This window comes from Dermacentor albipictus, chromosome 10, assembly GCF_038994185.2.
Source record: "Dermacentor albipictus isolate Rhodes 1998 colony chromosome 10, USDA_Dalb.pri_finalv2, whole genome shotgun sequence".
Lineage (NCBI taxonomy): Eukaryota > Metazoa > Arthropoda > Arachnida > Ixodida > Ixodidae > Dermacentor > Dermacentor albipictus.
The window spans coordinates 96009404-96035961 of record NC_091830.1 but is presented as its reverse complement, the minus strand read 5'-3'; the positions used below and the strand labels follow the sequence as shown (position 1 = coordinate 96035961).

General features: G+C 45.7%; 1 protein-coding gene across 4 annotated transcripts in view; it reads left to right on the top strand.

Moving 5' to 3' along the window:
- The window catches only part of LOC135921471 (centrosomal protein of 290 kDa-like), a 216803-nt gene that overhangs the window by 168038 nt on the left and 22207 nt on the right, over positions 1-26558 (top strand). For all 4 annotated transcript variants that reach the window (XM_070528010.1, XM_070528007.1, XM_070528008.1 and 1 more), the window contains 8 exons: positions 1574-1688; positions 9303-9483; positions 10840-10941; positions 13919-14101; positions 16005-16211; positions 19665-19804; positions 21448-21507; positions 22524-22767. In XM_070528010.1, the coding sequence (XP_070384111.1) occupies positions 1574-1688; positions 9303-9483; positions 10840-10941; positions 13919-14101; positions 16005-16211; positions 19665-19804; positions 21448-21507; positions 22524-22767 (1232 nt within the window). The remainder of the gene's footprint in view (positions 1-1573; positions 1689-9302; positions 9484-10839; positions 10942-13918; positions 14102-16004; positions 16212-19664; positions 19805-21447; positions 21508-22523; positions 22768-26558) is intronic.

Genomic DNA, 26558 nt, shown 5'->3' with positions numbered 1-26558 from the left:
TTTTTACTTCCGCCATAAATGTTCCCTCCTCATGCAGATGGCGCTAAGCCCCATGAACCGCCAATGAACCGCCATATTTTAAATGTATGGGCTCCTGTGGAAGCTTTGGTACCAAGTATATTTAACTTCGTTATACTGCCACTCAAGATGTTTATTATGCGCTGTTAGCGGGCCAACACTCGGGTGATGAGCAAAGTTTGTAAAGGCGGACTATAAGGGCGGCTATAGACAGTATTAGTGCGGTGTGATTGAATGAGAAAAATTTTACCTTAACCTCTCCAACTCATACTGAACAACATCTTAGTGCAAACCACCTCGGGAAGGAACCGACAAAGTACTGGGACATAAATTAGAAATGGGATAACAGAATAACGTAGAAAGGTAATATTCCTGCTTTTTGGTATACGCGACCTTTAAGGGCCAGCGTTCTATTTGCGTGTTCATGAAGAATGTATTAATCTGCGGTTAACCATGAAAACGGGGGGATTAAAAATGGTATTCCGTTACTAGAGATTCAGGTCTGCTGAGTGGTAGCATTGCTACGTGATTTACATGTGTGCTGCCCACTTAACGCATTCTCAGTCCTCAATGCAATATCTGGTTAGTTGTTTATCAGTTATTATCGCAGTGAAAGTATGGAAGGAGAAAAATTTAATTATGTTAATTACAATAGGCAGATGTCATACCTTTCGTCCGCTCAGGTGGTCGGAGGACATAGATTTCTAATAGGATGTTCGCAGAAAACTGCGGTTGGTGCGTATTATGCACACCCTTGATATCTCTTTGACTAACATCATGAAGCTGCATAATATCGGGGCTTTACATAGCTGCCTGTAGAGCTGGTTACCTGTGACTGCGGAGGAGAGTAGCCCCATGATTATGTGCAAGCTATGTTTTTTTGTTTTTTTTTTTTGTAAAGAGGATGTGCCTTAACGTCCCTATGTAGGTCTGCTGAGTATCTTCAAATTTTTGGTCAGATACTGCCGCTGCTTCGAGAAATTGATGCCCTTTGGGCTCCGCAGCTGAACTTCCATTTGCGCACAGTGACAGCCGAAGAAAAGATAAGCATAGTATTGTCGAGAGTTTTCGTTAGAGTGCAGCATTAAAGCTTGCTACTACTACAGCAGCCACAGCCGGGGACAGCAATTAAACATTAAATGTGCTCTAGATGTTTCACCGGGTGACGCTCTGCTATTTAGCGCAGTACATATGTTTAAGCAAGTAGTCAAACAGAAGAAATAAGAAAAAAACGATTGTTTCTGAAGGATGTGGGTTACTCAATGTGGGACTACGAACAAGTATAAATATTAGATTTTTCATGTAACTGATCGACTCACCTGCCTTACTAACGTTGCCTAGCCGACGCTACTTATTCGTCATTTTGACCTCATTGAAACGGAGATGACAAAAAGGCAGTGGTTTTGGTGGATTAAGAAAGTTGTTGCTACGCTGTCTATTTGTACGCACAAATTTTCCAAGGAATGTTGGCTCCCAAAAAACTCCGTAACAAATATGTGGGGGTCTACGGGATGCTTAAATCCATCGGTGACTTTCACCAATGCTCTTGACACAGAACCACGAAGTTCACCTTCAAGCGACCACAACCAAGTCTCGTCAAATGAGCAAGCCGAGAGCCTCACAGTGCTGCTGGAAAGACTGTGGACGCATTTTCAAGAGCTACAGAAAAGGTGAACTTTTATTTGGTAACATTATGTGGCCTGTAGGTCGAAAATAAAATGCATGTGAAGCTCTATAAACCCTTTTCTAATGCAAGGCGAGAATTCGCAGTTCAAATCCCTTCTGTGCAGGGTTGATAGCTGACATCTGGAGAATAGCGACAAACAAGCCTCACTTCTATGGGCACGTTGCAAGTGCTAGGCGGCGCCCTGTCTTTCCGACCCCTTGCGCCATCTATAGTTGCGCGAGTGCGATAGGATTACTCACGGCGTCAGCAGCTCGCACTGCGTGTTGGGCGCCCTGTCAAACGGTAGCGATGGCGCGAAACAGCGTGCCGACAATAAATTTAGCCGGGTATCGGGAATTACAAGATCTTCATAGCTTTTTTCGTGAAAAGACTTTAGAGAAAGGAAGTCGCCTATTTGAAGTGGGGCACGCCTACGACGTGAGGGAAGTGTTGAACTCCCACTGATCGGAAGTGACTGCTAGGTGGTGTATTCCGCAAACGAAAAATAACGCACCAGCGAGATGCGTGAAGCTCAGCGTAAGTTACTTCGTTATCTACGGTGTGGACGCATGAAATTATAGGCGACATTGATTCTTGAAGATCGGCGACAGCCGACAAATCCTAGCGGGGAGCTGCGATTGCTGGGCTGGCATCACAGGGAAGTGCAAGGACGCCGCGGTAGTTTCCCTGTACATACAGGACGGCAAATACGAATCCAAAGCATCTCATCCAAGAACGTGGGACGTACGAGCGACTTGTAAGGCCTACCTGAAATATTCTAACGTTGCTCTCCCCAAACGCAAAAAAGAAGGGGAGGAACTTACCAGTTGTGTTAGACTACGCTGGGAAAATATTTTCCCCAAGTTACTAGAAAGGTCGATACTTTTATGTTGCGATTTTTTATTGCGTGCTAACGAGGTTCCAATAAACCACGTCGTCAAGCATTTTGGTGATCTCAACTGCCCCTTAGTTGATATGCTGGGCGCAGAAGGCTGTATGTCAGCTCAGCCAGCTGCAACCCCTCCTCAAATCTCTCAGCAAGCCCTAGCGCTGTTTGAATGGGAGAGGGTTGGGAAAGAGTTCCACAGCTTTACCGCGGTACAGTGTGGGAACAAACTACTTTGTCTGCTGCATATCCTGGTACGCACTCCAGCTTGTAGGTGTCCCGTTGCGGCCATCATTGCTGTAAAAGCAAAGAATTCAGCGTTGACGCACTTGGCATAACGCCGGAACATAAAACAGCTTATGCCGTCGGACGAGCGCTATCCAGTGTTGAAGCCGTTCTGCTTCAGATGGTCGGCTTGGAAACCTGTAAAACTTTGTTCCTCGTGAGTTGGTGGACGTGCTGCTGGAGCCCACTGCTCAACAGCGCGGGTTGCACTTCGGCATTGCTCAGGAAAGGTAACAGCTACGCGCGAAACAGTGCACAGACAGGCTTTCCGAACGCAAACGGGCCGGTCGTATCCTGCCGGTTCCGCGCTCGCCGCCGCGAGGGGCGCCCTAGTAGGCGCGGGAACTGCGTTCGCAATCTGCCTATATCGAATAAGGACACGATCTGATGGTACACCGGCCTGGTTGTTTAAGGTGGGGCAAATCGTTTCTCCGAACTGTACGGCATGCAACGAGACAGGAGACATTGAGCACTTCTTGTGGTCCTGCCACGAATTCCAAGATGAAAGGGACGTTCTCCTGAAGAATCTGCAAAAGGAGGACCTTACGCATCCGTGCCTGCACGACCTTATATTTCCCAAATCAGTTATAACCCGCAAAGAAACTTCACGTCCCCTTATCGCATTCTTAAGAGAGACTGGTTTGATGGACATATGGTGAAACCCTTCAGAGGTATTGTAAGAGATGCTCGGGAAGAGCAATTGCCGGCTTGATCGCCAGGCTAAACCCGATTGTTGCTGCTACAATTCACCACCACCACCACCAGACATTATCCGCGATAGCAATACGCGCGCCGGCGCAAAACATTTCATGAGCCTGGCCACTTCCACCGGCCGTGCGCCATACGTGTAAATGGAGGCGTTACACCGTGGCCAGAAATGCCGGAGCCTATGATAAAAGTGGGAGAGAAAGTGATATGAGCTGCCCTGTTAAACACCCTACCAGTGAGGATGGAAGGGGACTAGAGGTAACCCAAAACTTGTGTATCTATTAAAGCGGGACGAAAAAAAAATTAAACGGAACTTCCCTGAACGAGCACAATATTAGAGACTGATCTAGTCGGTGTTCCATGTTACTGTGAATTACACCGCACACCAAGGAACAAGGACAAGAAACGACGAGGTCAAGCGCTGACTGCAAAGTTTGCCCCCAGTGCTATAGTTTTCTTACGAAGTCGAGTAATAACACATGCATAGCCATCAGTGTGGCTCACTCCGGCGTTGCCCTTTCTTCCGGCGGACTTGTCCAATCGAAGCTGTAGAAATGCCGGATTGTCACGAGCTTTCCACCGTATTGTCACTAAGTGTGGTGAACTGCCGCCATTTTTCCTTCTTGACGCTGATGCTTTGCTGTTCGCCGTGCACTTCGGGGTAGAATGAATCGTGGTACAGCCGGCTTTATCTCAGTCATTCGGAACGCAGGATTTTGCAAACCCTCAAATAATGCCCGCTGGACGGGCTGAAGTCATCTAACAGACTTTCGACTTCTGGAGGCAGATGCTTCACACGCATGCAGGACGAGAGCACACGAACACTACATAGCGACAGCTATCTTGGTGACGAGGAGTGTACGCTATATGAGGTTGTGCACAGTACCTAATATTAACATAGAACACCAACTAGCCCGGTCTGAAACCTTGTTACAGTTCATTTCTGGTTGTTCGGGCTCTCTGTGTTTTCGCACTCATCGTTTCTCGTCACCGTGATAGCCATCACTATATGTAGTGTTCGTGTGCTCCCGTACTGCATCCGTGTGAAGCGACTGTCTCCAGAAGTCCCAAGTCTGTTTGGTGGCTTCAGCCCTTCCGAGGGGCATTGCATGAGGGCTCACAAAATTCTTTGTTCCGAATGCTTGTTGCGACTTTGGTCGGCTGTATCGTGAGTCCTCCTACGTCCAAAGTACACGGGGAACAATCAAGCGTCCGCAGCAAGAAAAAAAAAGTCACTAATTCAACGCAGCTATTGACGACACAGTGGAAAGCTTGTGGCAACCGTCATTTTTACAGCTTCGGCGCAGCAAGTTCGCGTGATTCCCGGTCCTGGTCCCGCGCTGTGCGCTTTGATTCACAGTCCCTGAACGGGAACTGCTGAAGATATGCGTAGCATTGTATGGCATTGTATATGTTCGGCAAGGTAAATACGTAAGGTCAGAAGGGTTTAGGCGCGGGCTAGTGGGTACGGACCATTCATTTAAAACAGAGACTAATAACACGGACAAGGAAGAAGAGAAGGGAGCTAGTGTTGGTCCCGTGCTCTTCCTTGTCCGCGTTTTTTGGTGCTGTTTAAAATTAACCTGCAGTCAACCACAAACGTTCACGGACCACGGGATCCAGACGGCGTTCAATTCCCGAGCAGCCTGTAACAGCAGTCAGTAAAGCCAAGCATCACAATGGTGTTCACATTACTGCCAGAGGCTGTAAATGCGAATGCTCGGTTGCGTTGCGAGGCTACGCAGATGTTCAGCTTTTCCTCGGATTTCGTGTTCCGGAAAATTTTGTGCCCGAGTGTACATGTCTCCGCTCGTATTCTTCAGGCCACATGTATATCGTAAGAAGCCAACGAAAACACAAAGTAGCACATAGGGGAAATTGCTTGTACGCACTAATTCATTTAAGAAATGATAAATTAATGGAAATGAAAGTGGATGAAAAAACAACTGGCTGCAGGTGGGATAGGAACCTACGTCTTCGCATTACGCGTGGGATGATCTTACCAGTTGAGCTACGGCAGCGCCATTTTCTCATCCGCTTTGTGAGGTATTGATGTTTTATTATTAGAACTAACCCTGGCAGTGTATATATACAGGGTGTTTCAGTTAATTTTAACGAGAGTTTAATATGCCGATGCACTCTAAGACGACGCGACGAAATGCATATTGCTCACTTTTGTATGTATTATGTCAGGCGATCTTTTTGTGTTTTGCTAATTAGATTATTAGTCAAGATTAATTAACCAACTTCTGAAGCAACAAAGTTAAGCAGGAAATTCCCATTAGCAAGTTGAAGAGCGCTTTGTAAAACCTCCGATTAGACAGTTTTTAACTCTCTATTTATTATGTATTAGTGTTTTTCAGCTTCCTATCCATTCGAAATAGTCAAAAAAATTACCGCTGACTTACCCGCTTGCGCGCTGTGATTGCAGCGCTCCCAAACTGTCCGCGTACAAACAAACATAGCATCTAGCAGGGCGTGCTGCCGCTTAAAAGCTTAGAGTTTCAAACAATGATTACTAGAGGGAACTCTCGCGGTAGTCTCTACGGGAGCTGTAATGAGAGCGGTTGTACCAGCATGGGAATTATGGGAAGTACATGGATTGGACTAAACTTCGTCTTTCTGGCTTCAAATGGCCTTGTGACTTTTTAACTCGTCATTTTCAACTCTGTACTGCGTAATAAATATTCAAATAAACATTATTAACATTGTTTGACGGCTTGATTCTAACACAGGACCTCTAGCGCAGAAGCCTGACAGTGAAACCATTGAGCCACGGAGGCGTGCATCGATGAGCGATGTGAAACGCCCTTCTGCATTTATCGCGGGCATGCCCGTGCTGTGAGACGCTTGTTGGGTTTCGATTTGACCACCTGGACAAGCTCAACCGTTGCAATGTGTAGTAATTGTGCGTGTTCGCAGCGTCTTCTGCACTTCGAGGAGTATAGTTTATCAAAAATTTACGACAATGAAAGCATAAAAAGCGTATTAGACAAAGCGGCAAGAACGTCTGAATCCACAAGCACGAAGATCAGACAAATCTAAACTTCCCATCATTCTCATGGCGGGTAAACGACGGCAGCGCCAGAGATCCCTCTAGTATATTGTAGGAAATTATATGCTTAAAATGCGAGCGGGCAGTGACGAAGGCGTGGCTGTGCGATTTACGCCAGCGATGTGCTTCCCTCTCGGCTGCTCATGACATCAAGCAGACGTAGCGGCAGCACACCCGGCGAAATGCTGTGTTCCTTTGAATGCGGAACGCTTGAGAGCCGTGCAATTACGAAGAGCAAGCGGGCATGTCACGAGGTGTTTCTTTTCTTGCTTTTTTTTTTGTTTCGCGGGCATCCACTGTAAGCTGAAAAACACTAATACTGAATAGGTAGAAAGATAGAAACTGTTTATTCGGATGTTCTGCAAACCAATCTGCAACTTTGTAATCGGAATTTTTTTCCAAGCGTCGTTTGCTTCAGAAGTTCGGTAATTAATCTTGACCGATCATATCATTAAGCAAATTACAAAAAGTAGCCTGACAGACTACACGCAAAAGTGAGCAACATGCATTTGGTCGCGCCTTGTTAGAGTGCATCATCCGCATATTTCTAAACTGTGACTAAAGGTAGCTGACAAAGCCGAAACATATATATATATATAAATGTACGGGCTCTTTCAGCTCACTTTCGTCACAGATTAAAAATATGCGGATGCACTCTAACACGGCGCGACCAAATGCATGTTGCTGACATATTTCGCATACTGTCGATCCCTCATGAGATTATAACAGGAAGGGCAAGTACATATGGTAGTACTTGCGAACACAGATTATAAATATATTATATATTCACGAGTGTGTTTTCACGAATATATTCACGAGTGTGTTATTCACGAAAGGTTTTGGCTTCGGTAAACAAGAAGAATGAGGTACTTCATCACGAATGCAATATTTGAGTACAATACACCATAACGAAGAAGAATCTGAGAGAATAAGAAACCAAACAAGAAAGAAAAAAAAAACCTGAAAACACCTGTGATATAAAACACCTAATGAACATCACAAACAGGATGCAGTCAGGCGTATAATGCACCATATGATATACATATTTAATTCTTTTGAATTCGCCTAATTCCTTTTTATGTATAAGGGAGCCGTTTTGTATAGATGGCTTGAACATTAAGTACAAGCGAACAGGCTCAGGCATCATTAAACGGACACTAATGGCAAATACTAAGCGAAACTGAAGTGTTAGACTAGTACTCAAGAATCTCTAAGGCATCCATATTATCACGAATAGAGCCTTAGCAATTGAGGAATCGAGGTAAATACAGCACATGTTTAGAGACTGCCCCGGGACATTCAAGCACTTGCTCGAAGACGAAAGCACCCCTCAGTTAAATTCTGTCACTGGTACTCAGCTACTCGTAGCAAAAACATCCTCGTATTGTATTATAAGCTCACATAAAATGCTACGTGTCCAGTTTGATATCATGTTTAGAAAAAAGAACTCATTAAAATTACCGTTGGCAACGACGTGGGTGGTCGAAAGGTTTCGTTTTCGCTTGACTCTGTGCCACCCAAGCTTTCGCGTTTCAGTACTTTCCTGATCGCGTAGCGCTGAGCTGATTTTGCATGCTCGCGAGCTCGCACAAACTGCAAGTAGTAGAGAATTCAAGTTCCATGTGGTGTCGCGGGATGCCGGGATTGTCTACGCTACTTGAACAAAAAGAAGCTGCAGCGGCGAATCCGCCGCTCCGTTTTGGCTCGGTGCCGTCGTCTGTCGGGGGCCGACTCACCTGCGGCAGCAAAATGTGGTAATCGCGTTTGCAACGTCACCACTCCCTCGGTTGGGTGGCAGGAGATTTAAATTTCAAGAAAGGTATTCAGATCGCTCAGATACAATTTCCTCGTAAACTTAGTTTTTTCTTGGCACGAAACAAGCGTTGCGAGGTTTCTGGTATGGTATTTAAACAGTCCATGTCGACTTAGTATTTCCTATTAGTGTCCCCTTAAGACACTTCTTTCAGACACTTCAGACACTTTTTTTAAGAAAAGCTCAAAAATACTATGGCACTAGAGAAACACCATGCTCACAAACAGCACAGACGAGGGCTCGGTAACTCAGGTTACTGTATTCCTAATAGTAATAGTTCACCATTGCATCTTTACCACTTTGTGAGCGTCAACAATAGCTAAAACCGTAGTTGTGCCAGCTGTTGAAAATTGTGTAAGCTAAGTTTTAGGTTATTGGTGGCTATCGTGAAAACTCGTGAATACCACTCACAATTATTGTGAATAGGGTAGAAGTGGTTTAGGACGATAATGCCCAAACGCTGCCAAAGAAGGAACAAGCACATTGCTAAGCTTTGACTGTGTAGCTGCTCTTATGTTATTGTGTGAGAGCAGCAAAAAAAAAAAGATATTTCAAACAAAATATATCTAGGGAATAAGCAGTATGCTAAGTGGTAGTAAAGATTTTAAGAAATCTGCAAGCAACAAGTGATGCAATGTTTGTGTAGTTCATTTTGTTTCCTTTTTTTTTGGCACAGACCGGATCGCAGAGGGTGGTAATGTAAAGAATGATTGATACTCCATATGGGGCCATCCTGGTTAGCAACAAAACAACCAAATTATGGATGATATGTTAGCTGCGCATAAGTAGGTTAGAACAGACATTTCTGCAGCTACAATTATTTTTACTCTTCACGAAGACATGCTTTGTATTCAGTGCTTACTTTTTGCAGGTACGAGCAGAAGGATGGCGACCTACTAAGGGCAATGGTTGAGTCGCGTAGACAAAGCGAAGAACTCAAACTGGCACTCACGCAAATGAGAATCCAATGCAGTGGTGCTGTTCCTCTGGAAAAGTTAGAAGTTATTCTCTCACAGTTCAAGAGTGGACACCAACACTTTCAAGAAGAGAAGGTAAGGAAGTTGAAATCTGGCGCAGAATTCCGTCCTCCATGACGGAAAAGTTGCGGCCATCGTAGAAAATAGGCTGAGGTCAGCAAAGTGAGTTATGATGATTGCAAATGATACACACAGTTGGCAATGATATAACCAGATTTTTTGAACGTGTCGTTTGATGGGACGGCGCGTAGCTCATAGCTTCGTAGTACTCTTCCCAAATCGGGATCCGGCGTAAAAAGGTGTCGTACCTGTAACTACATTCCTGCTTTTTCGTTTTCCGTAAGTGATAGCGACGAAGAAAGACTACTGTAATACCATTGAATTCACATATAATTGCTTAAGTATTACGACTATGAATACTGTTTGCGCGAGATTTGGAAAGTTCGGTAGTTCAGTGGAGACAGTATTCGAGTATGTTTATCCGAACTGTTAAGACAGCAATAAGGCACGGTGTTTAACCCGTCTCGAAACTGCGAATGGGGTTGTGAGAGACGCCGCAGTGAAGGGCTGCGGATCAGGTTTGGCCGCAAGGTGCCCTCTAACTCGCACCTAAATTTAAGTGAACGACCGTTTTTCGAATTTGGTCCCATCTAAATGAGGCTGCCCCGTTCGAGATCGAGCCCACGACCGCGCTCTCAGCAAGGAAACGCCATATTTATAAAGCCACCGGGGTGAGCGATGCTGGAAGAGGCACTAACTAACACTCCCTGGGCTAACCTTGTGCACGTGGACAATTACTCGAGAGAATGGACGGCGGTCACGGTAGCCTAATTGGTAAAGCACAGCAAACGTTAATTCGAAAGGTAACAGTTCGGTCACCACTTGTGGCAAAATTAGGTCTTCATGCACCTTGATAAGCAATTTATCCTAATATTTATACATTTGCAATAAACATATGAATTCATTTCTCCTATGTTTCATTTCTTTCTTTTTGATTCGATTTCTTCTTATGTTCTGACTGCGCCTCTGTGCCTCCCAAGTTTTACTTCCACACCGCAAGGGCGCAGCAGTGTTGACTTGAAACACCTTTGCTGCCAATAATTTCAGCTAGCGAAATAGCCCCCGTTGTTTCGTACCCGCTACCTAAAGCAGGACGTTCACGATATGCTTGAGAAAACATATCCGTAATCGCAATTTTTTATATCTATACATTTTCGTGGTTCTGCAGTGCGCCCTCCTACATAATATAAAGACTCGCTGTGGGCGCACCGCGGCATTCGCACCACTTCATTTTAGGAAAGTCGTTGGACGTCAATCTTTACAATGCGCAGGTTGCTTTTTTGGTGCAAAATTGACAGCTGCTTCGTAGCGCGCTGCTAACCAACGTGTGCATCAAAGCGACTGCGAATATATGTTCGCTTCCTATTCCAGGACTTGCCCTCATGCAAGAATTGCAGTGCCTTGACCAACACCCTTAGAGCACAAACGGAGGAGCTCATCACTTCCAGGCAAAATGCAAAGCTTCTGCAGAAGGTACTATGCTCACTGCGTATAGAGCCTAGTATACGAAGCATGGGATAGGATTCCAAGGGAAGAGACGCGTAGTCGAGGACGTCAGGAAGTCGGTATATTCAGAAGTTTCTCTGCTTTGGTTGGCGCCAGCCTATTGCTGTCAGTCACGGTGCGGCAGGTAATTCTTTTTGCCGATTCTGTAAAGTAGCGGGAAAAAAATACGCCGAATATTTCAACATTAAAGTGTAATGCATATACAATTGTCACATGTTGAAATCTATGTGAACGCGAAGCTTTATTGAAGCGATGGGAATTATCCAGTACACAACTGAGGACGATGCGCACAATTGTGCTACTTTCATTCCATGTAACTTGCAGCCTCCTACTCTTTTATGTTATACACCGCGGAGATCATGACCTTAAATTCATGGAATGTTTATGTTTATGCACTAAACTTCTCGCAAGCTATCCCGAAATGCGAACACCAAATCAGGCGCATGCCAAGTGGGAGATGCCTACGCGCAGATGCCATAAGGACGGATGCGAGGTCTGTCGTTTTTGATGGTAGGAGAGAGCACTAGAGACGTGCGACCCCATTTCTATTTTTCATTGAAAGATTTTGCGCATGTTGTGTCAAATTGGAGTCTGTGTGAAGGATCGGCCAAGAAGGACCACGCTGCTAGTACCACATAACGAATGTAGGAGTCAAGTGATTTCAAGGAAATCAAAGAAAACTGTGCATACTCTGTTATATTGCATTTAGAGGAAGCTTTAGCTCGTGGGCTCCTATCTAAGTACACGAAGAAGGAAAATGGTTTCTTTCGGCAACCACTGCGCCAAATTTAACAAAGTTTGTTGCAATTAAAAGAAAATACTAATATCTAGTTACTGCTCGATTGGATTGTTCGTTTCGGTGATTGTGTTAATCAGAACTGTTGAAAAACGCAAACTTTCACGAAAGGAAACTATCAATTTACGCTTTTATATCTCTGCAAAACAAAAACGAAATAAATTCTATCAGTTGCTTCTAATAGTACATCTAAAGCACGGAAAATTTATATATTATGCATGGCTCTTAAGTACACTACTAACATTGACTAGCCCTTTTGCGAAATTATCGTAAATATGGCAGCAAATTTACGTAAAATTTTATTTATTGTATCACATTTGTCTGCTTTGGATGTTCTAATGGTCGCAGTTTACAGAACTATGATACCTGTTTTTTTTTTCGTGCAGCGTTACAAATTTGTAATCTTGTTGCCTCAATCTTTTTTTCCCACGAATTTTTCACTATTAGTCCACGAAAGTCAGACGTAAATTAACATTATATTTCCAGCAGTCACTACAATTTAGGCTTCTCTCTCAGATGCATTAACTTTTATTTAACTCTGCTGAGGAGTTATCCCAGAAGAAAGTAGGCGGCTTGGGCCCGAGCTAAAGCTTCCTCTTCAGAGGTCATGGTGATTGAGTTACCTATGAGCTGTTAACCTGTTATCACGTGCTATCGGGCCTGATCCTTCCGCGCTGATATGTAGGCGCTTGCGTGAAAGAGGAAGAGAACTCTTTGGGCTGTTCCCCATTATAACGTTGACCTCGGCTGTGTATTTGTACTTCGCCCGCGTCATAACCGGTGGAGGTGCAGGGTACGTGCACTTTCGCTCAGATGTTTCCGCCATCGCTCAAAATATTTAGATACAGCCGCAATCCCTACAGCTAGAAACACCCACCGTCTGCACAAACTGCTGCCCGAATTGGTCCCTGGTCACCTAGGCTAGACAGGATGTCGAATACGACAACGAACGGTGCTAGACAGACTGACAATTCGTGTTCCAGTGCTCTCCGATATATTCACAATGCGTAGCAGACACCTACATCGACCCACAGAAATGTTTATTGTGATAGCGATTATATGGACACTCCAAGTGCATTTCTGCCGTCGGTGCGGCCGTGTGGTTCCCTATAAAATCTACGGGCGATAAAATCGGCTCGAGCGCCATATCCTTCATGTGCGAGTGAAAGCATACGACAGTGAGCCGGCGACCGCTGATCTTCTTGACCACGAAAAGTAGGGAAACATAGAGGAAGCGCGCCGTCTTCCGTCGCACACAGGGCTACGGTGCTAGGGGGGCCCGTTCTCGTCAGGGCGCCCGTCGGCCCTGCCGCTGTATCTTGAAAGCCATCTCGTCGGGGAGAGGGTCCGCCTTTGGAAGGGAAGGGGGGCGTGAGGCGTGGCCGGCTAGCCCGCCCGGGCCACTTTATCTTGAGTGCCATCTGCGACGTGTTCAGAGATCACCACGCGCTGTATCTTTTTTAGTTCATGCTGATGCGAGCGGCAGCACGAACGTTAATTAGCTCGCTGCTACTGTCGCCCTTCCTCACTCCAACATTTTGAAAGCGGGTGTCCGCGATCATCGAGCGCAATGTGCTTATATTTGCCTCTGTGTGCGTGACACCGTGCTTGTTAATTTAGTTTGTAGTTGTTTGTAGTTGATACGGCCAATAAAAACACTATTCTTGCTTCATACAACTGTATAATAATTTCTTATAGCAATCGATGCTTCGCCATTGACGAAGAAGTGCGGCTTTTTCAGAACAAACAATGAAGAAAGGCCCTCTTCTGAGTCGAAGCCCGTACCGTGACGGTACGGGGGGATGATGGCTGGGTGAATCAGGCTTAAAGCTAAACCACATGGAATGTGCTCAGCACCGGGAGAGACAATTTAAAATATGCTATGTTAGCGTGCAGTATTTATGATTACTAGTCACAGCGAGGTACGGCTAATAACGCTCGAAAAGAACGACGATGGCTGATGACGACGGAACGCGCGCTTTTTCCGCTTCTTTGTTCATTTATCTATTGTTCCTTTTTACGGCCTCTTGTGTTTCAGATCTTTGAGGGTTATGTGTCTTCACCGACTCGCACAGTTCATCTTTTTGGTACAGTGAGTCACCCTCACAATAAAGTAGGCCAATTTGTTTTTTTTAATGGTTTATGCAGAAGCTCGACGAGGAGCACCGCAACCTGCAGATCTCGGCCAACTCCCTCCGTGTCAAAGATACAATCATCCAAGAGTTGAAGCAAGCTCTGCGCCGAGCGGCTGCAGACGAGGCTGTACCTTGGGACAAGAAGAAGCTTAAGAGATCCTTGCGCGTAGCAATGTTGACAGTCAACTCATTGCAGGTACGTTTAAGTTTGCACCGAACGTGGCCTTGTGCAATCTGTCATAAGCAGCTCTTTTGCAATACAATATTTCCTCCATCCATCCTTACCAACCTTTTCTCTTCTTTTGCCGCATTGGGGGAAGTTGTTTTGCGATATAGTGAATTAAAGTTGTTGCTTCAAAACCCAATTTGCAGAGCGACGCGATAAGCTGTTGAAAAGCATAAAAATGTTTGCGGTTTGCACACTGCATTAGAGCTTCTACAATGACAAAACATTGACACTCGTCGCCTTCTTTGTGTGACTTTAGTTGGACAAATCGAGAACAAAAGAGAATTAAGTTGCGTTTGTGGTAGTGTTGGAAGAGGCGGAGTTATCCGGCCCTACCCAACCGGTAACTTTTCCCCCTGAGCATCTCTTCCATTATTAGCTTGTGTATTTTACCAGACGTTCGTCGATTCGGTGCCTCGGACGAAGGCGATCAGCAGGCGTAGAGCAATTTTACATATTTTATTCCCAGAAAGGCTGGGATTAAGGTTGTATGGACGTTTAGCACCAGCGACCTGCTTTTCTGGGAGTAGAGGAGTGAATATAAGTCAGCGCGTTTACCAAATCCAATTCTTATACTGAGTGACAAGCACAACAGTAACGCGTCTAGGCTTTCTTTACCACACGTACGCTGCAGCTGTCTCTATTATTAGCAGGAACGAAAAAGTGACGCAGGTAATCGCAGCGTAATTGTTAATTTGCCGTACACGGCTTGGCGTTCATTTTTCTGAGTTCCTGCAAATTAGGAAAGACTTGTAGCCATGTATCCGGACAATTTATACATTCTGAGTTTGCGGTTGACTGGATAGCGTCAATGAAGTGCCCAGTCGAACCTAGCGAACCATGCCCAGTCGCTCCCCAGCGAGCCACATTTCCAAGTTTATTGTGTTCACTCTTACGCTAATTCGACTGCTGCACCGCACGTCGTGGAGCTTTCAGGAGCAAAAGCGGAAAGCCTGGAAATCGAGTTTTCGATTCAATGCGCTGAAGGAGCGGCTGCAAGAACACAAACTAAAAAACAGGAGGGACAACGCTCTTGGTAGACCTCAACTAGAAGTTTACGGGTGGAGAAATGAAGCGCACAGTCGGTCACATAAAAATAGATCTATGGCGCAACTCACGTCCTCGAAGTGCGTAAAGCCAGTTTGTAGGTCTCTGGACCTTGCTAACTCGCCGGCAGTGACGCAGATGATGCAGCGAATGAAAGCTGGTTAATGCAGCGACAAGACTTAAGTGCTAGCCAATGCTGTATGACGACTTCAACAGTAACCTTGTTCGTAGATTGTGCATGTCGAAAAAGGGCTAATTTAAGTGCATGTGCCTTGTTTACAGTTATGGTTAACCTCATTATCATGGTGCAAGAGTACTTAGGATGGAGGATTGTTAGAAATCTGCTGAAGAAATGTACATGTCTCTGTCACATCGTGTCCAATGATTGCAAAACTTTTCAAAAAACCAGTGCGTGTATTGCGTTGCATGTGCATGTTGGTATGATAAAGACTGCTTGGTTTTTGCTTTACTTGGTGCATTAAAAGGTGACGCACCCGCTTTGGTAATAAAGAAGTTAAGGTGCTTCCCAAATTGGGCCACGCCTTCCCCGAAAGGCTACTGCGAGTGGCTGTTTGATGTCTCTTATTTTTCCTTTGTCAACATTTGCGCTGCAGACTCGCCCTTCGTATTGCTCCGCCATATATTCCTCCATTGTTCTTACAGCCATAATGGTAATTCCTCATGCGTTCTCGCGCCAGATCAAACTTTTCTCGTTGCACCAATGCCCACAATTACCTTAAGGACTGCACTAGGTATTTTTCGAGATTTTCGAAGAATATTTTCTTCAGAGAACTCTTTCATTGCTTGGTCCGCGTGCGGATTGCAGGCACTGATGCGGCAGAAGGAAGCCACCATAGAACGCTACCGCGCCTGCGTCGCCACCCTACGCAACGAGATGCAGCAGCAGAGCCAGAAGCTGTCAGCGGAGGCGCACGTCTTACGTGCAAAGCTACTGGACACCGCGACCGCCCGGGAACAGCCAGAACAAGATGGCGACGCCATCCACGACAAGCCGCGACATTTTCAGGACCAGGTAATGTGGTACTTGGAAATAAAGAAGTCACTGATAGCTTTCATAATTCACGTTCATCGAACATAAACTAAACTGAATTTTAATTTAAGTAAATCTAGAAAAAAAGAACTGTCTTCGTTAAAATACCCTATAAAATTAGCAGCTTCTATTACCACTACAGCCTTCCCGCTCAAACCCTTAATGAAGTATGTACATAGTATAAGTACCCTGGTGTCTCAATGACTAACAAGAAGAAATACCCCCATTGCTAACGTGTGCGCACTATCATTTCGTAAATTGTCCGTCCGACGATGTAAGTTAAAACGCGCAGCTTCTTCAGTTAGCCTCCTAGCGTGCACAGTAATTATTAGACAAACACTAGAGTATTCATGTACAGTTTTGGATCAATTTACTGAGATTACCATGGCTCCCATGATTATGATCCCGAAAAAAAAAGCAGTCCGATTCATCTTATGGAAATTCCGCACTACCAGCTCTCTTACTGCGTAGACGAATGATTACGGCATACGAACACTTGAAGCTCAGGGCAAATCTGCGCGGCAAAATTTTTTATTGCTGCTTCAAAGTAAGAAGCGCTCCGTGAGTTCCACTGCATATCTAAAGACCATTACAACGCCACTAACAAGGCATCGTCATGCGTATTGTGAACTCCTTCCCCCACTAGAACGAACAACTTGAACTAGTATTCCTTCCTCCCCGCAATGTTAACCGACTGTAACCGGCTTCCCCCCAGCCTACTTAAAACTGAGAGCTTTGATAATTTGGCGGACGGCTTTTTTTGTTACTAAATATTTTTGTTGGTTTTGTTTAATCGTGTATTGCTCCTCATTCCTGGGCCTGATGAAGACCGCCAGTGTTGTGTAATATATAAATAAGTAAATATATAAATAAATAATCACTAAAAATGATCGCAGGATAACACAGCCTTTGCTATTTTTTTCGTTGCCATTAAAATGCAAAAATACCCGTGTACTTTGATTTAGGTGCTCGTTAAAAACCCGGAGTCCTCCACAACGACGTGCCTCACGATGAGGTCGTGGTTTTGGCTCGTGAAACCCCACTATATATATATATATATATATATATATATATATATATATATATATATATATATATATATATATATATATATATATATATAATGTATATATATATTATTTATTTATTTGAAATACCTTACAGGCCCCATGGGGCCATTGTGTAAGGGGGGTTACAGAGTAAGCAGCCTTCTAAAGTGGTATACAAGAGATACACCTCAATACAGGGCTCACCAACATTACTATCAAGATTGAAACATGAAACAAACAACTGAAGTAATGAAAGGCCACAAAGGTACACTTAAGGAAATAACTTGAGCAAAACTTAACGTAAGGCATTAATACTAGAAAGTAAAATACACAAAAATGAACATATCAGGGAGTACAATTCTTGAAGTGATATTCAGGGGAAAAGACGCAAAAAAGCAATAATATATACAGGGCATACAAGTGAACACACGACACAGCATAACATAGCAATTCACAAGAGCGAGATAGCAATGCATCAAAAAAAAGAATTATCACAAGAAGTTCGAAGCAGATTGCCAAGTGTTAGAAACAAGATAAAGTGATTTGTAAGTGCTATTATGAAAAATGCTCGTGTAGGAGATGAAGAAATTTTTCTTGATCTGACTCGGAAGCAATGTGATCAGGCAGATTGTTCCACAAGCGAATAGCCGTAGGGAGTGCGGAAAAGTTAAAAGCATGTGTCGTACCGTACATGCGCGCAAAACCTAAGTGGTTATTTAATCGACGAGACGTGCTCGAGGTGGTCTGGATATGTAGTGTGGATTGTGTGGCATTATAAACAAATTTGTGAAACAAGGATAACACAGCGATATTACGGCGAAGAACTAAAGGCTGTAGGAATGATCGAGTTTCATTTGCGTTACGCTGGAGTGATGGCTATAGTTACGTGAAATGAAACGGGCAGCTCGGTTCTGGACTGATTCAAGCATGTCGATTAAGTATGTAGGATGTGGGGACCAAATGGATGATGCATACTCGAGCTGTGGACGAACAAATGTCTGATAGGGCAATTTGCCGATGTTTGAAGGTGAATTACCCAGATTACGACGTAGGTAACCTAATGTCCTTGAAGCTTTTGCGCAAACGGCTGCAATATGGCCTGTCCAGGAGAGGTTTTCGGTTAGGTGAACACCCAAATATTTATACGATACTGTATGTAACAATTCCTTATTATTGACGTTGTATAAAAAATGTAAGTTGTCACGCTTACGACTAAAAGAAATTACCTGACATTTTGATACAAAATATATATATATATATATATATATATATATATATATATATATCACTATTACTATGTATTAGTACTTTGGGGCCCGTCCTGGAGACTACCTATCCCAATGATTAAACTCTGAAAAGGTGATTTCATGTGAGAGCTCCGTGAACAATTTGATTCCCTTGGCAGGCTCCTTGAAACCTAAACTGGCTGGAAAAAGGGCGTCTGCGTGGTCGATGTCGCCCCCCCCCCCGCCTTTTGTCCCGTCTCCGAGGTCAGCACCCGCGAGTGGCTTGCGTTGTCTCCTTGCTGTCTGCGGCGTCGGCCTAGCGCTTCAGTGCCAGCGGGCCGCCATATTTACGTCGACATTCCCTTGGGCCCCTGAAACGGCGTTTCGTCGGTGGAAATGGACACGTGGTGCCCAAGTGAATGACGAAGTGAAATTGGGGGACTTCTGGCGTAGAAGCGCTAGGCAAACGCCGCACACAGCAGAGAGACAACGCAAGCTGCTCGCGGGGCGGACCGGTGGTGACGTCGAAGACGGTACAGAAGGCGGGGGGGGGGGGGGGGAGGGCGACATCGACCACGCAGACGCCCTTTTTCCAGCCAGTTCAGGTTTCAAGGAGCCTACCAATAGAAACAAATTGTTCACGTAGCTCTCACATGACATCGGCTATTCAAAGTTTAATCGTTGGCATAGGTAGTGTCGAGGACGGGCTTCAATGTACTCATTTCCTGTATTCACTTATTGTTGATAAATAGAAAGTAATTACCGTAACCTCGCTAATTACGCACGTAATTGCCGAAATTGCTCTGTATCTTGAGGCTGCCACTCCGTACGCTCGAATGGTAAATATAACGTTAGCGTGTCTAATTTAATGAATTTGGCGCAGCTAAAAAAACACCCCGTATATATAGGCTCAGTAATTCATGCGGTACAGGCTTATACAGCCTAATTCAGTGGTTTTGTCTTTGTGTGGTGGTGAGGTCCAGTTGCAATTGAGTGCTTGTTCACTCTGTGCATTTATTTTTATTTTCCTAAATTTTTGTGCACCGTCGAACTCGACATTTACTGAATCATCCGATTATCCACGCCTGCGGATATAAATTATTTCCGAGCTTCTGTGTATCTCCTTCCATTCTGTTCTATCGGCCTTGTATCTGGTGCAGCTGGATCAACTCCGTGCACTGGACGAGGCGCACAGGGAAGCCGTCCGCATACTTCTCCAACAGGCAGCGAAAGTGGTTCCTGCCCCTGTGATACAAACCATACCGGCGTCCACTGCGGAAAGTCCCGGCTCTCCTCTCAGGTACAGCCACATTTGCCAAAAAAAAGAGAACTCATAACCTTCAGATTACCAAGAAATCAATGGCCGTCTGTTGTGGTCCAGAAAGCACTAACATTGCATAAGCACTATTAGAGCACGGAAAAACAGGAGAGAACAAATGCAGCACGACCGATAGCGCTCGTACACTCCCGGTGTACTGTCTATCTTTCTCGCTAAAATACCAGCTTCATAGAGCACCATGCTAGAGCGGACATATATGTTCTTACATTCATTGCGCGTATTGTTATGTTCCTGAAGTTGAGGTAGTATTTTCGATTGGGGTCGGACTTAACAAGTGTATCCATGACAACATTGAAGAACTCAGTTTTAGCTGATCGGCATAATAACAGTCCACTACTTGAAAACTGCTGATGAGAAGATAGTAAACACAAACCAGTAACAGCGCACAAGTCAGAGTTCAGTATTTCTGTGTTGTATGCATGAGTAATTGCCCATTTCACCACACAACCGCTATATATGTACTTTAAGTGCATGTACAGTCTTCGCTAAGCAGGACACTTTTCACGCAATACCATCTTTATTATACTGCGTAACAAAAAGCTCATGTGCGGTAGAGAGGAAGAAAAGATGACACATTACGGTCGGTACAGTGCATAGATATTTCGTCGTATTGTGGCAACGCAAGCAGGCTTGTGTGGTGTGTTCGATGGTCGCTTATCGTCATGCGGTCTGCCTACGTAGCGTTTTGCGTGAATAATGCGTCCGTTTAGCTGGCCGTCTCTGCTTCTTTAATATTTCCCTTCTGAGCACAGTTCTTCAAACGCACTGCAATAGTTAACGATACAATTCACACGTTCAAAGTAGTCAGGTGGGTGTAAGCAGGCGAGTAATTGATAACTTGTCCAAGGCCGTTGCAAGGTTTGTGCACTGCATACGTTGCTACTTGGTAGTTATACAAAACACCCAGAGCTGTGTGAAGAAATGACTGGAAAAAGGACGGCAACTAACTCCGTTTTAGGTCCTGTCATGTCTTAACATCGTTTCGCGTCTGAAGTCGTAGCCGAGTACAAGTCAGCTAGTACTGCAACAAGTACTCATATTTTACATTCCGGGTGACGAAGTAGGTGGTACCCTTAATTCTGACTATCATACGTGTGCTTGTCAAGCTGTATGTGTAACGTTGTATACAATGAAAAACAGTCGGTTCTTCGGATACAAATGTCGCAGATGCTGCGCCACTTTGTGGACCAAGCGATTCGAAACGGTCGGTAATGGAAGCGATGTAGCATTGTTATGGGGCTGGAGACTCCTAATCTGTGGCTGTCCTCTTTGTTAACCTAATAACGTCTCAGCACTTTCTATCCATCGTGTTGAATGTTGTAGATATCATCGACGACACGTTAACGCGAACCCCTCCAACTATGAACGATCTTTTCTTCAAATCAATTTGCGAATAGCGTTGCAAAAGACAGTATTCGCGAAATTGCTGAGGCACTATTCCCAGAACACCTGTCCGCAACTCGTCTAAGCTTAGACCATTGATTGCACGCTGGTGTTTTTTATCGCCTTGGACATTCTTGAAAAATAAGTGGTATTGATGTAAATTTTGACATGACAAATGCAAACGCACATTGCTCTAATTTCGGCGTCATTTATTCTTGCAGCGGAGTGCCTAAAGTGGTTCCGCACTCAACTAGTGTTCCAGGTGATGTTATATTGGAGAGGTAAGTATATGGCATTTGAATTATGTAAAAAGTATCAACGTGGTTCTCCACTCAAGGAGATAAATATTACTCATGGCGTAAATGTGTAGTACAAATGTTCGTCCATAGAACAAGCGAACTTAGATAAATAATGGCTGCACGAACAATTACTAGGCCTTTAATTCCCAAAGCCATACCGTGGCTGGTAAAGTTATTACATATCGAAACAAGTTTTCATTTATTGTACATAGCGCAGTGACATTTTAGGTATTGCCCACTGTGACGCACAATTAGGCATTACTACAACAAGTGCTGTGAAGTTGAACTGCAACAACGATCAGAGGTGCTTCATGCGCACCGCCGCATAGGTAGTGTAGAGGCGGTGTCTACTTGGCTCTCCAAATGTTTCTTAACACGGAAGGTCTGAAGTCTCTGACTGGAAGAGCAAAAACCATCACGGATAAAGATATAATTGGTTCGTAGTCGTATATTTGGCACATAACAAAACAAACATCATACGTACTAAAACATTATTTCATTAAGCCAATTTGATTTTGGTTGTGTTTATTTATTCTGATGTACAGTTATCTACTAAAAAACTTGGCGACTTGAGTAAGCACAACGCTTCGTACATGCGATGACGCTTTGTCTTTCTTATTTAATTGCTCTGATTTTCATCTAGTACCAGGTAGGCGAATGAACTTGGTCGTCATTCATAAGCTCCTCAGTTTGACTATCGTCCAGTTACCAAGCGCGTTACACGGTTGTCCAGAAAACAATATGAAAATAAGCTTTTCTTTTTTTTTGTCAAACGAACTCTAGGCAAGCGATATACTGCATTTTGTCTTGAAATTATAAAAAAAAAATATTGTTCTTGACCTGATATTCTAAGGTCGTGTTTTGGGGATATTTGTATTTCATTTCGCAGTCAATTTTTACTTTTATATCGCACCCTACCGAATACCCATGAAGACATGCAAGTTCCATGTACGTTACTCAACCTGCGGTCCTATGTTCTCACTTATGAACCTTCACAGGGAGAGACAACCAGAAGAGGCCAAAAAGACGTCTGCAATGTTCCGCGACACTGTGATGTCTCTTCAGAAGGTTATCGAGGAGAAAGATTCCGTGATTGCTCAACGGGAGACAAGCATCGCCGCACTCGAAGGGAGACTGGCTGAACTCGCCAGCCAGCTTGAAGAAGCTGCCAAGAAGAAAGACTTGGGAAGCCTAGTGCACGCTCTGAAATCGCAGGTGGACGATAAAGAGAGGCAGTTGAAGGTAAGACAGCGACCGTCACTCCTTTGTACAGCCCCTACATGCGAGCATTTGCAGAACTTAACTATGATTTTTACGCGCTCGCAAGTTTCAGTATGACTGACACTGTTGAATATGGGAGTAGTTATTTCGCAGCCTCGGAATTAGTACAGCACAAGCAAATTCACTTCCCATGTGTCACAAGCATACGCTTGTCAACAGTAAATCATGCAAACAGCGAAGCATAGATGTGGCGTACATTGATATTTTCATGCTCCCAGAGTCAAAATTAGGATCAGACTTATTGGTACCGTTTCAGTTTTTACTGAGCAATCCAAATATTCGCTAGAAAAGAATGAAAAATCAACCACTATATTTACCCCACGTATGGTCATATAGACCATACGTGGGGTATTTAGTGGGCCCATTTTAAAAATGCAGTGCCTGATGGACCACGTTGTCTTTTTCGAAACCAAGACATAGGAAAATGCCATGGTATGGAAAAAACGAAACCCAGTTTCACAAGAGTAGAACTCGCCAAAACCACTTAAACATTCCTAAAGAATGAGTTATGTTCCAGGAAGGCTGTAAGACAGGTCAATAATAAACATCCAAGCAAACCTCAACATCTATTTTATATACCAAGTGTTTCGTTAGACTATCAGTATTTTTGAACATATTCTGCGACAGCTAGCACTGTTCTAATCCTTGATATGGATTTATCATAAAAGCGAACATTACTTGCTCAGTGAACTGAAGCGGAAAAATTGACTAATAACATAATTTCACAATTTTTATAGTATAATATACGGCTCATACTACAATTTACGAATGGTAGCCGGCCACCTTGCAAGGCTTATCTACTTGGAAGGGTGGCACTGTTTTCAAGACATGTGCCGTGTCTTCAAAACAGTGCCACCAAGACAAACGCCGCTAGAGCTGATGGGAGCGCTGATTGGTACACGGCTCGCAAGCTACCTGACAGAACAACTGAACTTAGACGGCATTTCCGTGCACTGTTGGACAGACTCAACTGCTGCACTCAGTTGGATCAGGAGTTCTGCACAAAGGTGGAAACCCTTCGTTTGCAATGGAGTGCAGGAAATTCAAACGCTAACAGACCCAACTCTGTGGCAACATTGTCCCGGCAAAGAGAACCCGCCGGACTTGCTTACCGGTGGGATCTCGCCTGCGGAGCTGGTCGGACGCAAGGACTGGTGGACAGGCCCAGAGTGGCTTAAAAGGGAAGAGCGAGTCATTGCGGTGCCAGATATCCGGGACGGCGAGCTTTGCATGGCAGAAGAGCGAGCGGTCCATATTCTTCACAACATCACAGAGAGCACACCGGAACCACTATGAACCTGGAAGACCATAGCTCCCTAACGAGATCGGATTGGATTGGAGAAACTTTATTTATGCCTGCAGTTGGGTGCTCGCGCGCCCCGACGAGGGCCTACGTCATCCTCGAAGTTGCCGTTACTCGGCGTGGGTCTCCGTTCGCCGTTGCCGGCTCGCTGGGGTCCGTGCCTTTCGAGCACCTCGAGGACCTGCTGGACGGCCCAGAGCTGATCGTCTCGGTCGTAGCTCTTCGCGGCTGCCTCGAGCCGTGGTGGGAGTGTTCTTGATTTAGCGTCCTCTGGATATTTAATGCACTCCCACAAGATGTGCGTGTAGTCTGCGGTCTCATTCCGGCAGACTCTGCACATATCTGTCGGATATGTCTCGGGGTACATGCGATTCATCAGTTTCGGGCTCGGTAGGGATCCGGTCTGGGGCTGTCTCAGTACTACCGCCTCCGCTCGACTCAGTCTCGGGTGTGGGGTTGGAAGAGTCCTGCGAGCCAAGCGGTAGGCCTTCGTGATTTCATTGTAATCCGTCATGCGGTCCTTGGTTCCGAACCACGTCGGACGGTCTGTCGCCGGGGCGCGGTTGGTTAGCGCTCGCGCCGCGGTGTGTGCCGTCTCATTATGGTTCTCATTGCGTTCCGACGCGTTGCCCGCGTGCGCCGGGAACCACTTGCGTCGTACTTTTCATTCGTCTAGTTTTACCGCTCGCAGTACGCGCTCAGCCTCCCTGCAGATTTGCCCTTTGGCGAAGTTTCGCACCGCCTGTCTTGAGTCACTGAGCACCGTGTGGCAGTCTGCGTCGGCGATGGCCAGGGCGATGTCTACCTCCTCCGCTTGTTCCGCTTCGGCGCTTCTTACGCTCGCTGCCGTCCTCGTAGCGCTGGTTGACGTCTCTATGACGACCGCTGCGAAGGCGTTCCGTTGGTATTCGGCCGCGTCCACGTACCGCGCGTGTTCGTCGTTGGCATGCTGGTCGATGAGAGCCTTGGCCCTCGCCGCTCTTCTTCCCTTGATGAACTCGGGATTCATGTTCCTCGGTATGGGGTCGATTCTGGTCTGGCGTCGGACCTCTTCGGGGACGAGGATCTTCATCTCCACCTCGTTCGAGCGTCTAATTCCCAGATCGTCCAGTATCTTCCTCCCGGCTTTGGTCATGGACAGCCGCTCCAGTTGAGAGGTCCGTTGCGCTTCGGCTATTTCTTCGAGCGTATTGTGTACCCCGAGTTGTAACAAGCGGGTCGTGCTTGTGGACTCGAACAGGCCCAGCGCCGTCTTGTACGCTCTTCTGATGAGCACGTTGATTTTGTTTCGTTCATGTTGCAGCCATCTGTGGTAGGCTGCAACGTACGCGACGTGGCTGATGACGAAGGATTGGACGAGCCTAATTATGCTCTCCTCTCTCATGCCAGCCTTTCGGGAAGTGACTCGTTTGAGGAGTCGAATCGCGTTGGCTGCTTTTGCTTTGAGACGGGCGATGGTTTCGCCGTTTCTTCCGTGCTTTTCGATGACCATGCCTAGGATCCTAATTTTGCCGACCTCGGGGATCACGTTGCCGGATTTAGTGACGATTCTGATTTTTTCGTTTTCGCGTTGTCTGGTCTTGCCTCTGCTGTATTTGATAGGTGGGAGTATGAGAAGCTCCGATTGGCTCGGCGAACATCTCAGTCCGGTGCCTTCCAGCTGGTCTTCTATTGCGTCGAAGACAGCTTGCAGCGCGCCCTCGATGTGGGCGTCGCTGCCACCGGTCACCCATATCGTGATATCGTCCGCGTAGATGGTGTGCCTGGCGTCTTCGATGCGCTCGAGCTTTTCGGCCACTCCGATCATTACCAGGTTGAACAGCATCGGCGAAATGACCGATCCCTGCGGTGTTCCGGTGCTCCCGAGCTTCTTCTCTTACGTCTGTAGGTCGCCTGCTCGTAGCTCGACGGTCCTGTCCGTGAGGAAGTCCTTGATGTAGTTGTAGGATATCTTTCCCCCATGTTGAGCTTGGAGACTTGGGACAGAATCGCCGAGTGTTTCACCTTATCGAAGGCGCTCTGCAGGTCGAGCCCTAGGATGGCTTTGTTGTCGCGGGCGCTGCCGCCATCATCGATGATTTGGTGCTTGAGCTGCAGCATCGCGTCCTGCGTGCTGAGGTGCTGTCTGAAGCCGATCAATGTGGCCGGGTACAGACCTTCTCGTTCCAGGTAGTCTTGCCACCTGTTGAGCAGGACGTGCTCCAGCACCTTGCCCACGCAGGACGTGAGCGAGATGGGCCGAAGATTATCCGTGTCCGGCGGCTTCCCCGGCTTGGGGATCAGGATGGTCTTGGCTGTCTTCCACAGCTTTGGCAGCGCGCCCGCTCTCCAGCACTTGTTGTAGTATTTGCGAGCTTTTCAATCGAGCCGTCATCGAGGTTCTTGAGCGCCTTGTTCGTGACGAGGTCCGGGCCGGCTGCCGACCGGCTGTTGAGGTCGTGCAGGGCCG